This window comes from Ctenopharyngodon idella, chromosome 4 (genome assembly GCF_019924925.1).
Source record: "Ctenopharyngodon idella isolate HZGC_01 chromosome 4, HZGC01, whole genome shotgun sequence".
NCBI classification, from domain to species: Eukaryota; Metazoa; Chordata; class Actinopteri; order Cypriniformes; family Xenocyprididae; genus Ctenopharyngodon; species Ctenopharyngodon idella.
The window spans coordinates 9,777,014-9,792,328 of record NC_067223.1 but is presented as its reverse complement, the minus strand read 5'-3'; the positions used below and the strand labels follow the sequence as shown (position 1 = coordinate 9,792,328).

The 15,315-nt window shown below is 41.2% G+C and overlaps 3 protein-coding genes across 3 annotated transcripts in view; all 3 read right to left on the bottom strand.

Annotated features, from left to right (window-relative positions):
* LOC127510393 (scavenger receptor cysteine-rich type 1 protein M130-like) overlaps positions 1 to 1,692 on the bottom strand; it is a 149,868-nt gene extending 148,176 nt beyond the window's left edge. Inside the window, exons 1-2 of the mRNA XM_051889884.1 lie at positions 1,338 to 1,692; positions 985 to 1,175 (exon numbers count right to left, since the gene is read on the bottom strand). Coding sequence (XP_051745844.1) covers positions 985 to 1,042 — 58 coding nt within the window. The 5' untranslated portion in view covers positions 1,043 to 1,175; positions 1,338 to 1,692. The remainder of the gene's footprint in view (positions 1 to 984; positions 1,176 to 1,337) is intronic.
* A 2,989-nt stretch (positions 1,693 to 4,681) lies between these two features.
* The window catches only part of LOC127511429 (scavenger receptor cysteine-rich type 1 protein M130-like), a 264,217-nt gene continuing 253,583 nt past the window's right edge, over positions 4,682 to 15,315 (bottom strand). Inside the window, exons 15-16 of the mRNA XM_051892237.1 lie at positions 6,627 to 6,689; positions 4,682 to 5,403 (exon numbers count right to left, since the gene is read on the bottom strand). The gene's annotated coding sequence lies outside the window, so the exon portion shown is untranslated. The remainder of the gene's footprint in view (positions 5,404 to 6,626; positions 6,690 to 15,315) is intronic.
* Positions 7,864 to 15,315, bottom strand: part of LOC127510414 (deleted in malignant brain tumors 1 protein-like) — a 121,985-nt gene continuing 114,533 nt past the window's right edge. The window contains exons 11-18 of the mRNA XM_051889917.1: positions 11,294 to 11,611; positions 10,876 to 11,190; positions 10,396 to 10,758; positions 10,041 to 10,358; positions 9,578 to 9,880; positions 8,748 to 8,819; positions 8,259 to 8,573; positions 7,864 to 8,144 (exon numbers count right to left, since the gene is read on the bottom strand). Of these exons, the coding sequence (XP_051745877.1) occupies positions 7,876 to 8,144; positions 8,259 to 8,573; positions 8,748 to 8,819; positions 9,578 to 9,880; positions 10,041 to 10,358; positions 10,396 to 10,758; positions 10,876 to 11,190; positions 11,294 to 11,611 (2,273 nt within the window). The 3' untranslated portion in view covers positions 7,864 to 7,875. The remainder of the gene's footprint in view (positions 8,145 to 8,258; positions 8,574 to 8,747; positions 8,820 to 9,577; positions 9,881 to 10,040; positions 10,359 to 10,395; positions 10,759 to 10,875; positions 11,191 to 11,293; positions 11,612 to 15,315) is intronic.

Genomic DNA, 15,315 nt, shown 5'->3' with positions numbered 1-15,315 from the left:
AAAATTCATGCTGACTGCCTCTTTTTTTTCTTAAAAAATTGAGGGTTTAAAGACAGAAATGTGAAGCTTATAATTTTATAAAAGCACTTAAATCATGAGTCCTAAAATGTATGTATTATTTAAGCTGTAAATTATTACAGGGTTTATACCATTACATTGTCATTGAAACAAAGTTATAAAACTGGATATAACTTTGCACAGAAAAAGTTAGTAAGCAGTTTTTTCCACACTAAAATCAAGTTAACACACATATTGTTTACGTTTTTTTGTTTCTATATTATCGAGAGAGCGAGTATTTTTAAGATTATGGACTGGCCCCATTCCCTTCAACTGTAAATGTTTCACTGTAACCCAGATTTTTTATTTTTTATTTTTTTTATTTTTTTAAAGGAGGGACAAGTTGAAATTTATTTTTGTAGTAAACAAAATTATGCCACAAATGATGTCAATTGAGCTTAAACTATATTAAACCTAATGTATTCCTTTTATATTTATCTTTTCCCTCTATAGTTCTTCTGCAGCTGAGCTCTTGGTGTCGTTTAAGAGGCTATCATGGTAACCCTAAAAGGGTTTTAGGGTTTTTTTCTGTCTTGTTTGTCATGATCACAACTTCATTTTCTTGTGATCGTGACATAACATAATATAGTATTTATGCTGCTGGATTGTGAATGAGCGATTAATTTTTACTTTTTGGGAAAAAAAAAAAAAATGTTAATGGGACTCACTCAAGCTAACATGTCTGTCACTAATATTTACAAATAAATGTTTATCAAATCAGAACTCCAAATATATTATCAATTTTACTGCCACCCAGCTTGAGGGACCGAGATGCCTGTATGATTATAAAATATTGTAACAATGCGTTTACACGGGCATTGAAAAACACACACACATTACAGTATAGTTTAATTTTAAGTGAATAAATAACAGTCTGACCCCTTCATTTCTAAAAATAACAGTCTCTTTAGTTTCTTGTGTACTTACCAGCTGTGATGAGTTTTACAACTGTAGTCAGTAAAATGAGTGTCAGGCATCTCTCCATCTCTCTCTGCTTGATTAATTCAACATCCAGTTCAAGCTTCTCCGCACTGATGATACAGAAGTACAGGCATCCTCTCACACCCCTTAATGAGAGAGAAAGAGGTCCAACACCCTCCAATCACACTCGCTGTTACCTTATTAGACATAACAGAGGAAACCATCAAACAACTTCAGTGACAAATCAGACGAGGCTTTTATGATTTTCTCCATATATATCAAACTGTCAGCACTGATGAACTCCTCCTCCCCACCCATCAAGACACACACAGACACACACACACATATATTTGACTTACAGGAGACAGGAAACTCTCCAGTTTATTTACAGCATCAAAGCCCAACACCTGCAGAGACGAGATAAAAGCACTGATAACTAACTGTAAATGTCCTAAACACTGTCTATTAGTGTATACATATGTTAGCATGATATTAACATGCAATAAACTCAACTCTGTAAAATGAATGCTATTGTAAAATGGCATTTAAAAAATGAACTAAATAAATGCTTGCAAGAGCACAGTGCACAAATCAGCCCTAATTACACCGAGGGGTGGAAAACATCACAAAATTAATTTTGTGAAACCTTCCTTTCATGTGTGTCAAATAATTGCTTTGACCCAATTCCACAAAAGTGGTTTCAGGTTTAGTGAACATAAGCATGTTGTTCACCTTGTGACCAGCAGAGAGAGCCAGTACTACAGTACATATCTGCCAAAGCACCCTGTACTGCATCTTCATACTTTGAGTATTTTACAGTGTGGACGAGAGCTTTCTAAGTGATTTTTTGATAAAATGGCAAATAAAAAAATGTCCCTCCTACCTGACTTTCAGGTCATATAAAAATAAAATAAAAAAATAAATAAAATATTACAAGGCCACATTACAAGACTTAATTCAACTGAAAATACGTGGCAGTAATGGGCAATTTTCACTTGAAGGGTTAGTTCACCCAAAAATGAAAATTCTGTCATTAATTACTCACTCTCACCCATTCATCTTCGGAAAACAAATGAAGATCCTTTGGATGAAATCTGAGAGCCTTTTGTTCCTCCATGGACAGTTACGCAACTGACACTTTGATGCTTCAAAAAGTTCATAAAGAGATTGTAAAACTAATCCATATGAATTGAGTGATTTAGTCCAAATTTTCTGAAGAGACTCGATCACTTTATATGATGAACAGATTTAAAGGGCACAAAATGTAAATTTTCGCCACTAGAGGTCGCCTATTCAAAACAAAGGCATAGCTTTATGACGCCAAGATTGAGCGGAATCATGGGAGATGTCGTCTTTACTTCACAGCCGGTGGAAAAGAATCGGGACGGGACTCGGGTGGAAATCATGTTCATGGATGAGATTATTAACGTCACAGAAGCAGAGCAGGCTGTGGGTGCTGAACAAGGCCGCTAGAGCGATTGCTAATGAGAGACGAGTGCAACACATGGCTCGAGAGCAGTGGAGCTTTTATTATGCCGCAGTCGCTGCTTCCGCTTCTTCCTGTCAAGCGTATGTGGGGTAACGCAGTACTGTTTATCATATTAGATACATTTGAATGCATTGAAAATTATGTTATAACGTTACTCTGTGCGTTTGCTCGGCGGCTGCTATGAGACACTTGTTGCACACTGCAGTAAGCTCAATATTAGAATATCATATTAATAAATGCTGGATGGCTTGTGTTGTTAATTGGCATGCAATTAATTTTAAAACATATTGTATGACGGAGAGAGAATGCTATATTTACTGTTACTAAAAATAAAGCTGCATCTGATTGTGCTATGTTAGCCACTTAACAAAATAGTGTTATCTCTGAGGCATGATAAAAACATGGTACTCGCAGAAAATCAAGAAAATGAGATTCAAACAATAAGATTAAACGTGTTGAGCTATGTAACAATGATTAGTTTTCTGTCTATAAATGTATCCAAACATAATCCCTTGTCTAATAAAAATATATTGGCCTGGTTTCACAGACAGGGCTTAGCCTAAACCAGGATTAGGCCTTAGTTCAATTAGGATATTTCAGTAGATTCTACAAACATACACTAAAAACATCACTGGTGTGCATCTATACATCTATTGCACTGGTGTGTGATATGTCAGCACAAGTTGCTTTCAGTTAAAACAGCTCAAACAGCATTTCAGTCTAGGACTAGCTTAAGCCTTGTCTGCTTCATATAACATTGTTCTAGTAGTTTGTGGATATTTTAATCCAAAAATCATACACATTGGCCGTTTAATTTAGGCTTTTATTCACATATAAACATTGATCAGCGGTCATAAACAGAAGCTCAACCGAACCTGCTTGACATGTGAGAACAAACCTCTTCCGGAAGCTCAAACGTGCTGCATAACACACGAGAATGAACCTCATTGGTTCTCGCATATGTCAAGCAAACACGCATGAGCTTTCGCTTACCACAACTGATGTGTGAGTTCATTGTTTATATGTGAATATAAGCCTAAATTTAATCTGTTCATCATATAAAGTGATTGTGTCTCTTCAGAAAATGTGGACTAAACCACTCAATTCGTATGTAACTATTGGAGAGCTGCCTTAAACGGTTAGTTCACCCAAAACTGAAAATTATGTCATTTTATTATCACCCTCATGTCGTTCCACATCCGTAAGACCGTCGTTCATCTTCGGAACACAAATTAAGATATTTTTGGTAAAATCTGATGGCTCAGTGAGGCCTGCATCGCCAGCAATGACACTCCCTTTTTCAATGCCCAGAAAGCTACTAAAACATATTTAAAACAGTTCATGTGACTACAGTGGTTCAACTTTAATAATATAAAGCGACGAGAATACTTTTTGTGCGGCAAAAATAACAAAATAGCGACTTTATTCCACAATATCTAGTGATGGGCGATTTCAAAACACTGCTTCATGAAGCTTCGAAGCTACACAAATCTTTTGTTTCGAATCAGTGGTTCGAAGCGTGAATCAAACTGCCAAAGTCACGTGAACTATTGAAGTTTCAAAACACTTATGACGTAACGAAGCCTCGTTTTCTGAAATCATGTGATTTTGGCGCTTTGAATCACCAAAAACAAATCACCTCAATAGCTTACGAGACATTCTTGTCAGCTGCTCCAACGTCAAGACAATGGTGGACTGTGTACAACTCGCTCAAGGCGGTGTCTATTCTAATACAGCAGTGTCCATCAACAGTCGTGGGCAGAGCTTGTTCTGAGACACTGTTTATGATTTATGGGGATTCAAAAAAAAGGAGTGGGTGGATTTTTATCATTAAAGGATGGTTGTGCACACACACTGCCAACACACATTTATGTTCAAACAAGGGAATTTTGCATAACAGGTCCCTTTTAAAGTGCTGACAAAGTCACCAGCTGTCATGAGAGTGAATGTGGGAAACACAAAGTCTGACACCTGCAGAGAAGAGATGACAAACACTGACAATGACCCTGGCTTGAGCAGCACTGGGTGTTAATAATATGCTAAGAAAGAGAGACATAAAGGACAATCTGTGAACAATCTGTGAATAACGAAACATTGTTTTGCAGAAATGTATTGAACTTTTGTTTTTTGTGTGCAAAAAAAAACCCAAAAAAACAATTTGTTGCAATAAATTGTTTCAGCCCCCCCAAATGACATTTCCATGCACATTGTCAGTCTGATTTTAACTCTTTAATAGAAAACATGGACATCAATTCAAAACAAAAATTAAATTGGAAGCAAATCTAAAACAAATACATGAAACAAACAGGGTCTCCATTTTAAAAAGCTCTGTTATAAACACTGAAGGTTTCAGCTCACAGTGCATGTCACGTGTTTCTGACAGTCACTCCTTCTGCAGAACATAAAGTGAACGTGCTTTTCTGATATTTGCTCACAGCTGCTGTTTGTAAACTTATGTCCCAAAGTAAATTCCAACAATTTTTAGCAAAATATAAAAGTCCACCAGCAGTGGGTCTACATTTAAAAGGATTTTTTATAAGTTGAAGGTGCTGTGTGAAATATTAAAGACTGTGGTTGGGGTGGCTTAAAAGTAAAGAACTAAATTGTTAATTTGTTGTTTTTTTGTTCTCTAAAATTTCTAAAAAAAAAAAAAAAAAAAAAAAAAGCATGATCTGCAAAAACCTCTGGAAAACAATTCAAACATTTTAAAGCAATGCATTTTTTTTTTTTTTTTTTTTTTCAGAAATTGTAGCTGAATTAGAAGATTTCAATACAAAGTGCAACATAAAACATTGCTGGACTGCAGGTAAAACATACAGTATAGGATCTTAAACACTTTTCAGACCACTTAAACACTTTGATTTGAGGCGGTGTGTGTGGTTTGAGTTATACAGCCCTTCCATGTGTTCCTGGAGCTTCCTCCACGTCATCATAGTCTGTTATTAGAAAACAAGAGCAAATTCATGTATCAACATGCTTTAAAGAGTATTATAATGAACATTATAATGAACACAATGTTTTCCGTCCATTTAAATTATCTATTGTGACAACAGAAGCTGATAGAACAAGATAAATTGATCAGGGGCGTTTCCTCAGAGGAGGCAAGGGAGGCAGTGCCTTCTCAAAAAAAAAAAAAAAAAAAAAAAAATAGGATGAGAAAATAATCCATACTACATATAAAACAACACAAATATTACAAATTCTGACATTAAAAAGAGCGCAAGTCACTCGTATTTCTTAAGGAACACTGCCCAACAGCGACCCCCGCAGGTAAAGTTACAGCAGGAGTCATGCCACCCTTTGCTCTCATAGAAAACCATAGAAAACCATCAGACCCCTGGCGTGCGGTGGGTTTTGTGGGGGGTAATTGAGAATGAATGGGGGAAAGTCACGTGAGAGGAGGCAATGTCTCCATCATGCTATGATTGGATGTAATTGGTTATAGTTGGATATGATTGGTTTGTGTGATAAATCCCGCCTCTTGTTTACGTGCACGTTCCGCGCGTCAGTTTGAATGAACAAATGATGGCGTCAATGGGAAGACTAATTGAAAAGTAAGTATACAGATCACCCAGTTAGATATCACCGCTTTATGTCACGTCAAAATCAAACTTGAAATGGACTGAAAACACGATGACTTCAGGGGTTTTTAGTGCAATCAGCTTGGTGAAATTAAAAATACAATTCGTGTCTGTGACAGACGGTGTTTACGGAGCATGACTGATGATCCAAAATAGCCTAAGTTGACTATTAAAAAGAAAAACATCAATACACAAATAAAATATATTGTTTAAATTATTATTGCCTTTAGTTATTTTGGAATAAATGTAGAAATGCTTAAAACACTAACTTGATGAGATTGACTTGGTTTTGATAAATATAACATTTATTACAATACATTGTTAATGTAAAATTACAAAATAGAATTGTATTTGGTTTCTATTTTTCTTTTTTTATGTAATGTAAAGTAATGTTCATTTAACAAGGAAGATGTGTCAACGTTAAGAGAAATGCACATGAATTTACAATGATTCAAAAATAAATACAAATTTTGCCTCCTTATTTCAGAACACCACTGCACGCCACTGAAATTAATAATATAAAGCTATTATAAAGGCTAAACCAAAATTATTCTGTAAAAAATGTGTCAATAACATACCAAACTTGTCACTCATATATTCCCCGACGTTCTTCACATCATCATACTCCTCCTGATCGCCCTCTGATATAAATGTGTCTAGTATTAATTACATGAAAAAAAGTCTTCATACTTTATATGCTACTATAATTTAATGAAAAATAAGACAAAAACCTGTTCTAAAGTAAAAGCGTATAAAGTGAAACCCACACCTTTTTTATCATTGGAGAACTGCCGTACGGTGACGACATCATCATAGTTTTCTGCTAAGTCATCTACAATAAAATAATGAAAAATTATATGTATCCATTAATGGACAAAATTTTGGATTTTGAAACTGTACATATGTATAATTAAATATATACGCACACACAGTTAAAACCTGTCGAAATAATTAAAAATAATTAAAAGAAATAAACCTGTAGCATGATGTCTCTGTTCAGCATTGATTACATCATCATAATTCTCTGGTGTGTTTTGTTGCTCTACTAAATTATTTAACAGGAAAAGAGAATGAACAGAAACTAATTCACAAGCCAAATAGGTAATTAAATTAAGTGAATTTCTGTGATCAGTTAACAAACTCACTGACCTGTTGGTCCTTCAGTGGTGGTGACATCATCATAGTAGTCAGTCTTCATTCCTACTGCAGAATTTGCTTTTGAAAGAGAAAATACATACATACACATTATTATTATTATTATTATTGTTGTTATTGTTAATAATAATAATAATAATAATAATAATAAAACCTTATCTGAATTATGTGCTGAATGATTTATATAATTTATACTCTTCTAAAATAACTTAAGTGAATGTTTTTAATTATTCAACACGCATACTTTTCTGTATGTAGAAGGTAACATAATTCTATTTCAGTCCTCTAACCTGAAAGAAGCTCATCAGCATCTTCATACCCAGAATGCTGTTCGGTAGAAAGGACACTTCCTGTTATGGAGTAGAACCATCAGACATGTTCACAATCACAAATCAGCCAAAATCCCCATATCATTTGAATCATATCATTTACTACAAGTGACACAAGGTACAAATGGACCTGTGTGATTTACTCCACTCACCCTCTGCATAAACCGATTACCCTGTTGATCTCCACAAATCATACATTATGACACTTACTCACCCCTCTGAGTGAAGAGACTGTGTCTGTTAGTGGGTCTGTGATGAATCTCCTCATAAACGGCCTCAGTCGTGCTCCTGTGTCTCCTCTTAGAGAGAGCTGTGAGTGCAGAGAGACAAACCTGCTGTCAGTTCACAACACATGACTGATCACACACTGAATAAGACACAATATGACAGTCTCTGGATCTCTCCTACCTCTCCTCATCACTCTGTTCTGCTGAATCAGTATAAGCAGTGGCACTAAGAGCAGTAAGAGCACAACTCCCAGTACAATCACAAGCACAGAGAGAGACGCTGCTGGAGGAGTTTGTGGAGGAGAGACTGATGTTGAGCTCACTGTCTGAGAAACTGGAGGAGAAGATGATGTTGTTGTGGCAGGAGTAGTGGACACTGACAAATCTGGCAAAACAGACACAAACATATTCAAAATAATGATTGTCTTAAATACACAAATATACAAATACACTAAAATTGTCTAAAAATGAACAATATTCCTCAGTGTTTTGCTGTGACCTGCACAGGTGAGTCCAGCGTGCTCTTTGTGGGAGCAGTCAGTGTGGTTCTTCAGGGAGAGAGGACAGTCCCACAGGTGAATCTCATTCCCTCTGCACTCGACTCTGTTCAGCCACACAACACCTTCACCAGCACCAAAGACTGAATTCCCATCAGCCCTCAGTGCTGCTCCACAACCCAGCTGCCTGCAGACCACCTGAGCATCGCTGATGTCCCACAGATCATCACAGACTGAGCCCCACACAGCGTTATGATACACCTCCAGCCTCCCAGAGCACCGGCCCTTCCCTCCACTCAGTCTGAGAGGAACATGCTCTAAAATCCACACACAAGTAGACATTAGTATTGGCCAACAGAGTTCTGTCAGAACAGCGACACCTACAGTGGGGTGTGAGATTAAATCCTCTTAGTTCCCCGGAACAAAATTATATGCATACATCACATATGGCTGTTATGATTTTTATGTTCTTCTACATCAAATGAACTTACCTGAACACTGTCTCTGATGTGGAGATGTGGAGCATGACAAATAGCTTCTAGGGGACTCATGACTCTCCTGTTCTGTAACCACAAGTTAATTCAATACCATATGTAGTGCAGTGTAATTAATTGTGATTAATCGCACCGAACATTAAATTTTTTAATATATTTTTATATAATAATTTCACATTTCATCTCCAAATTAGTGTAGAAACAACATAAAGACAGTGTATTTTAAACATTTGAACTAACAGGTAGAGAACATACAGAAATTGAATACGTTATCAAACACTTCACAGTTTTCATTGCATAAATTATGTATTAAATGTAGATTAATCCATTTTAAAGCTATAAAAGTTATTCAGTCAAGAGAGGTGAGTGATTTACTCTTTTTCTTTTGTTCTTTGATTAACATCAATGACAGATAGCAGCAGGTTTATTAGCCATTTTGGCATAATGTTGTATGTTTTTGTCCATTCAAGCGCAAAAGGGAACTCAATGCGACCGGCGTGCTGTCTGAAGAAGATTTCTGTGGACATGAGTCGTGAATGTCACACAGACAGTAGATTCACAGTTCTCTTTTGTCACGCTTGAATGGTTTAAAAGCATGTGCATGAATAAAAGCATAATCATATAGCCTAATAAGCTAAAGGATGACGGAAAAAATAGATGCTGCATTAAATATTTCTAACACATTAAACTGAAAAAGATTAATCCCATGAGTTAACGTTTTAAATTTGACAGCCCTAATTATATTATATTTATATTTTGTTTATATACTCTGTATTGTTAATGGATTACTGTTGTATTTTTAGAGATGGAAAATACGTCAGTCTTACCCAAACAGGTGATTTTGGCCACTTCATCTTTACCACAGTCATTCTGTCCCCAGGGTAAAGATGGACACTGCCACAGATTTGAATCATGTGGTCGACATTTCACTTCATCCAGCCAGTTACGAGCTGATTCCAATCTTGGTATAGAATTGGAAAAAGCTCCAGATCTTCCACAGTTCAGCTCTTGACAGATCAGACTCACAGTGTCTCTGTCCATCTGGTTCCAGCACACATTACCCCAGGATCCATTGTAGAAAACCTCCACATTCCCTTCACAGCCCTCAGTTAACCTGATCTCTTTAAACTCTAGATGGAAACATGAACGCTATATCAGCTCTTATCCAACCCATTCATCTCAACCACTCGATGTTACATATATACAAATGACTGAAATAACCCAAAAAGATTAAATTAAAAATATTTTAATGTTACTGAATAATGATTTTCACAACTGAGTACTATTAACCTGAGCACACGACTCCTACATCCTCCTTGTGTTGACAGTCATGTTTTCCCCAGCCTGGAGAAGAGCAGCTCCACAGGGACGTCTCATTCCCCTCACACTCCACCTCATCCAGCCATATGGGTCCAGAACCAGGACCAAACCAGGCTGGTACCTGCTGGTTACGGACGGCCACTCCACACTGCAGCTGTCTGCACACCACATGGGCATCTTTAATATCCCAGGAGTCATCACACACTGTCCCCCATGAGCCGCTGTGAAAAACCTCCAGCCTCCCTGCACAGTCTCCCCCAGAACCCACCAGCCTGATGGACCCGTGACCTGATATTCAGAGAAAGAGAAACACATTATTGATCACTAACAACTGAAGAATCTGCCCAGATGTTGCTCTTCTTACCAAGGCAGGTGATTGACAGCTGTTGTGTGGAGCTGCAGTTGAGAGTTTGAGGAGAGCTGCAGTTCCCCAGATGAGCTTCACTCCCAGAGCACTGGAAGCCCGTCACACACTCATGACTGTGTTCAGGACTGGATGAAGAGGAGCCGGAGAAGTTCAGCACAGAGCCACAGCCCAGCTGTCTGCAGACCACAGAGGATTCAGTGAGACTCCAGGAGTCCAGCAGAACTCTCCTCCAGACCCGATGGATGGAAACTTCCACCTCCCCCTCACACTGTCTCTCTCCAGACAACCGCACCAGACCATCATGAACAGCCAGAGAAGAACCTTAAGAGAAGATCTTATTTTACTAAAATACGAATTGTGTTAGAACACAGTGAAAAAATGTTCATATATTATAGAGTTTTCCAGTAGCATAATGCTCTCAGTGTCAAATAAGCTCACCAGAGCAGATGACTCCAACATCTCGTCTATGAGAACATTCAGCTCGACTCCATGAAGAGATAGAACATTCTGAGAGTTTTGTTTCATTCCCGTCACAATCAAACACATCAGCCCAGTTTTTACCACTTCCCTCTCCAAACCAGTCTGATCCCACCACAGACACAGCAATCCCACAATTCAGCTGTCTACAGAGGACACTGGCAGCTCTCATATCCCAGCATGCATCACACACTGTGCCCCACTTACTGATGAACCGAAGCTCCACTCTTCCAGAACAAGAGTCTGAGCCGTTTACCAGTTTGGTCTCTGTGTAACCTGAATAAAGAACAGAGAAGTTAAAATAAAGTATAATGCAGCAGACAGAGAAAATATACTGTATCAAATACAAATGAAGAGACACTGAATATTTATACTTTACCAGAGCATATCAGGCCCACATTATTGTCACTGGTGCAGCTGTGTTTGTGTGATGATGATGTTGAGCAAAATGAAATATAAGATTCATTTCCTCTGCACTGAATCTCTTGTGTCCACATCTCCTCAGCGTCTCCTTTTCCAAAAGCATCTTCTCCCAGCACCTGTACAGGAGCCCCACAGTCCAGCTCTCTACACACAACCTCTGCATCCTGCTGGTCAAAGGCAGCAGCACATACTGAAACCCACGTCTGATTATCAAGTATCTCTAACCTCCCAGAGCAGAGGTGAGATCCGTTAACGAGTCTGGAAGCTTTATGACCTGTTCATATTACAGAAATGACAGTGCACAGTAGACAAATACAAAAATGCTTAATAGTTAAATACAATAACCATACAAACATTTAGAGTCTTCCAAACAAAATATTCTTTTTGTCACAACTAGGGATGTAACGATATGATGATATTAAAATGATATTAAAATATCACAATACAATAATACCTCAATATAAAGTCCACAATACAATATTTTTTGTGATATTTTTTTTTAAAAAAAGAAAAGAAATGAAGTCTTGGAAAAAAGTACCATGAGTGTTAAACAATGATTGAACATTACAATGATGTACAAATTAACCATGTCATATTCTGTCCTTTTTTCTTTATCCTCTAATCATAACTGTTGCTTAGAGGTATGAGGTATAGTATGAGATGGGTCAAATGACCTAAAACTCCCCTTTATAAAATAAAATAATTGCACCAGATGGACCTTGACAAAGGTAACATCTATTATTTGTTTCTAACATTCTCAAGAGTTGTATTTGTTAACATTAGTTAATGCACTGTGAAGTAAAATGAACAAACTATGAACAACCGTATTTTTATTAAAAAAGGTTAACAAAGATGAACAAATACAGTAACAAATGTATTGCTCATGGTTAGTTCATGTTAGTTAATGCATTAACTAATGTTAACAAATGAACCTTATTGTAAAGTGTTACCACAAATTTAACACAAATAAGATGCTTAAACACATGTAAGATCCAGACAGGTGAAGCAGAATATTTTTGTAAGATTCATAAAGACTTCACTTGTTTCTATAAGAATGATTCAGTGATAAATCGTCTCGGTTACGTATGTAACCCTCGTTCCCTGAAGGAGGGAACGGAGACGTACGTCAGTAGTGACCGACAAATTGGGATATCGCTAGAGAGCCCTATCAGCTTCGAGTGAGCTACAACAGGCCAATGGAGTTGGCGTGCGATATTTGCATAATGCGCACCGCCCCCGCCAGGTGGTATAAATAGGGGAGCAGATGCCATCGCACTCTGTTTTTCGCTGAGGAGACAACCTAGTCCGCAATACAGCGAGGGTACAGAAACTGTGGCGACGGGACGTACGTCTCCGTTCCCTCCTTCAGGGAACGAGGGTTACATACGTAACCGAGACGTTCCCTTTCAGTCGGTCACGTTCGACGTACGTCAGTAGTGACTGACGAATTGGGATCCCAAATAAATCGCCACAGTTATGAACCCCTTCCAGTGTCCAGCGCAAGCTCTAGCCACCCGGCGCACCAATGGGACGGGGAAGGGGGCGAGTTTACGCTGAGAGAGTCTACCGCTGTTCCGAAATACCCACTAAGTAAACTAGACTACACTAGGGAAGCGAACCCATGGGGGATGCTGCGGAGACCACTACCCACCTGCAGGGGAGGAATTTACATGGAGAGTACACATATGGACTGGCCGTGGGCAGTCCGCATATGGAGTCCCTGGGATGGCTCCACCTGGTTAGGGGGAGACTCATCTGACAGGTGACAGCAGAGCTGGCTCTGCTAAGGGAAAGACACGGGCTCACTGTGGGGAGTTGACCGTGGACAAATACACACATGAGACCACTCACGTGGAGGGGTCACGACATATGGCACCCAGCCAAACGTCAACGTCAGTGACGGAGGTTTGGCCTGGCATCAGACACTCCGCAATGTCCGAGCCGAAGGGGGAGGCGGAGGGACTCGACAGGGTTCGCCAAGCAGGGAACTCGACTGGAGTAAAAGGATGCACGTATCCGGCCCAGGGGCCGGGAGTGGCATTGCAAGCCGACACTAGAACGGGCTCTTCGCGTCTACCGGCCGGTGGAAGCGAGTACACGGGAAGATACCGGTTCTACACGAAGGCTATAGAATCTAGCGAACGTGTTAGGTGTCGCCCAGCCCGCAGCTCTACAGATATCTGTCAGCGAGGCGCTGTGCGCCAGCGCCCAGGAAGAGGCCACTCCTCTGGTGGAGTGGGCTCTCAACCCGAGCAGGCAAGGCACGCCCTGGGATTCATACGCCAGGGCGATGGCATCCACTATCCAGTGGGCCATCCTCTGCTTGGAGACAGCCTTTCCCTTCTGCTGGCCTCCGTAACAGACAAAGAGCTGATCTGAGGTCCTGAAGCTTCACGTTCTGTCCACGTACAGGCGCAGAGCGCAGACGGGACAGAGCAAAGCTAGGGCTGGGTCTGCCTCCTCCGAAGGCAGCGCTTGCAGGTTCACTACCGCTGGTCAGGGAATAGAACCACTGGCAGTGGGCAGTCTCCGGGGAGGCGAACAGATCTATCTGTGCCTCGCCGAAGCGCTGCCAGATCAGCTGGACCACCTGGGGATGGAGTCTCCATTCGCCCGGAAGCGGAGGCTGCCGTGAGAGCTCGTCGGCTGCACAGTTGAGCACGCCTGGGACATGAATGGCACGAAGCGACCTCAGATGCTTCTGACTCCATAACAAGATATGGCGGGTGAGTTGCGACATATGGCGGGAGCGTAGACCACCCTGATGGTTGATGTATGCAACGGCCGCAGTGCTGTCCGAGCGGACCAGTACGTGTTTGTCTGTCAACAGCTCCTGGAAGCGGCCCAGTGCAAGACGTACTGCTAGCAACTCAAGGCAATTGATATGCCACTGCAGTTGAGGTCCCGTCCACAGACCCGCCGCTGCATGCACGTTGTACGTGGCCCCCCACCCCGTGGCAGAGGCATCTGTGTGGACCACAGCATGCCTGGACACTTGTTCGAGGGGAACTCCAGCCCGCAGGCACGAAGGGTCCGACCACTTGGTGAGGGTGTGACGGCAGTTCGGCGTCACAGGGACACGGAACGTACCGCGCTGCCACGCCTATCTCGGGACCCGGCCCCGGAGCCAGTGTTGAAGCAGCCTCATATGAAGCAATCCGAGCGGCGTGACTGCGGCTGCGAATGCCATATGCCCCAGGAGCCTCTGAAAGAGTTTCAGTGGGGCCGCTGTCCTGCGCTTGAGCATACTCAGGCAGTTCAACACTGACTGTCCGGGCGACCGAATACAGTTCCATACCGAGATAACAGATCCTCTGCCCGGGGGAGAGTTTGCTCTTGTCCCAGTTGACCCGAAGACCCAACCGGCTGAGGTGAGCTAACACCATGTCCCTGTGTTCGCACAACTGCTCCCGCGAGCTGACCAGGATGAGCCAGTCGTCGAGGTAGTTGAGAATGCGAACGCCCGGTTCCTTGAGCAGAACAATGGCCGCCTCCGCAACCTTCGTAAAGACGCGGGGGGTAGGGGCTGTAGAACCTGACTTCATATCGGCTGGAGGGACCGGCTCAATTGCATCCTTCGCCAGGAGAACAGCAATCTCCGCCCGGAGAACAGGTGCATTGTCCACTGACAACTGAGTGTAGTGGACACCCCTGAAGACCGGGGGACGCCGGGCGAACTGAATCGCATAGCCGAGTCTGATAGTGCAAATGAGCCAGCGGGACGGGCTGGGGAGCGCTATCCAGGCTTCCAGACACCGAGCCAGCGGGACCAAATGCACCACAGACGTACCGGGGGTGGGGCAGCGAAGCAGAGTGCTGGGACTCGACTCGGACGGCATAGCGGCCTGAAGTGGGGTCAGACTCTGCGAGGTGACAGTGTGAATGGGAGACAGCTGGGGGGCGGCCTTGACCATCACACTGGGACCTGCTGGCGAAGTGAGAGGGGGCTGCGAGCGGCAAGGTGGGGCCTCACACACT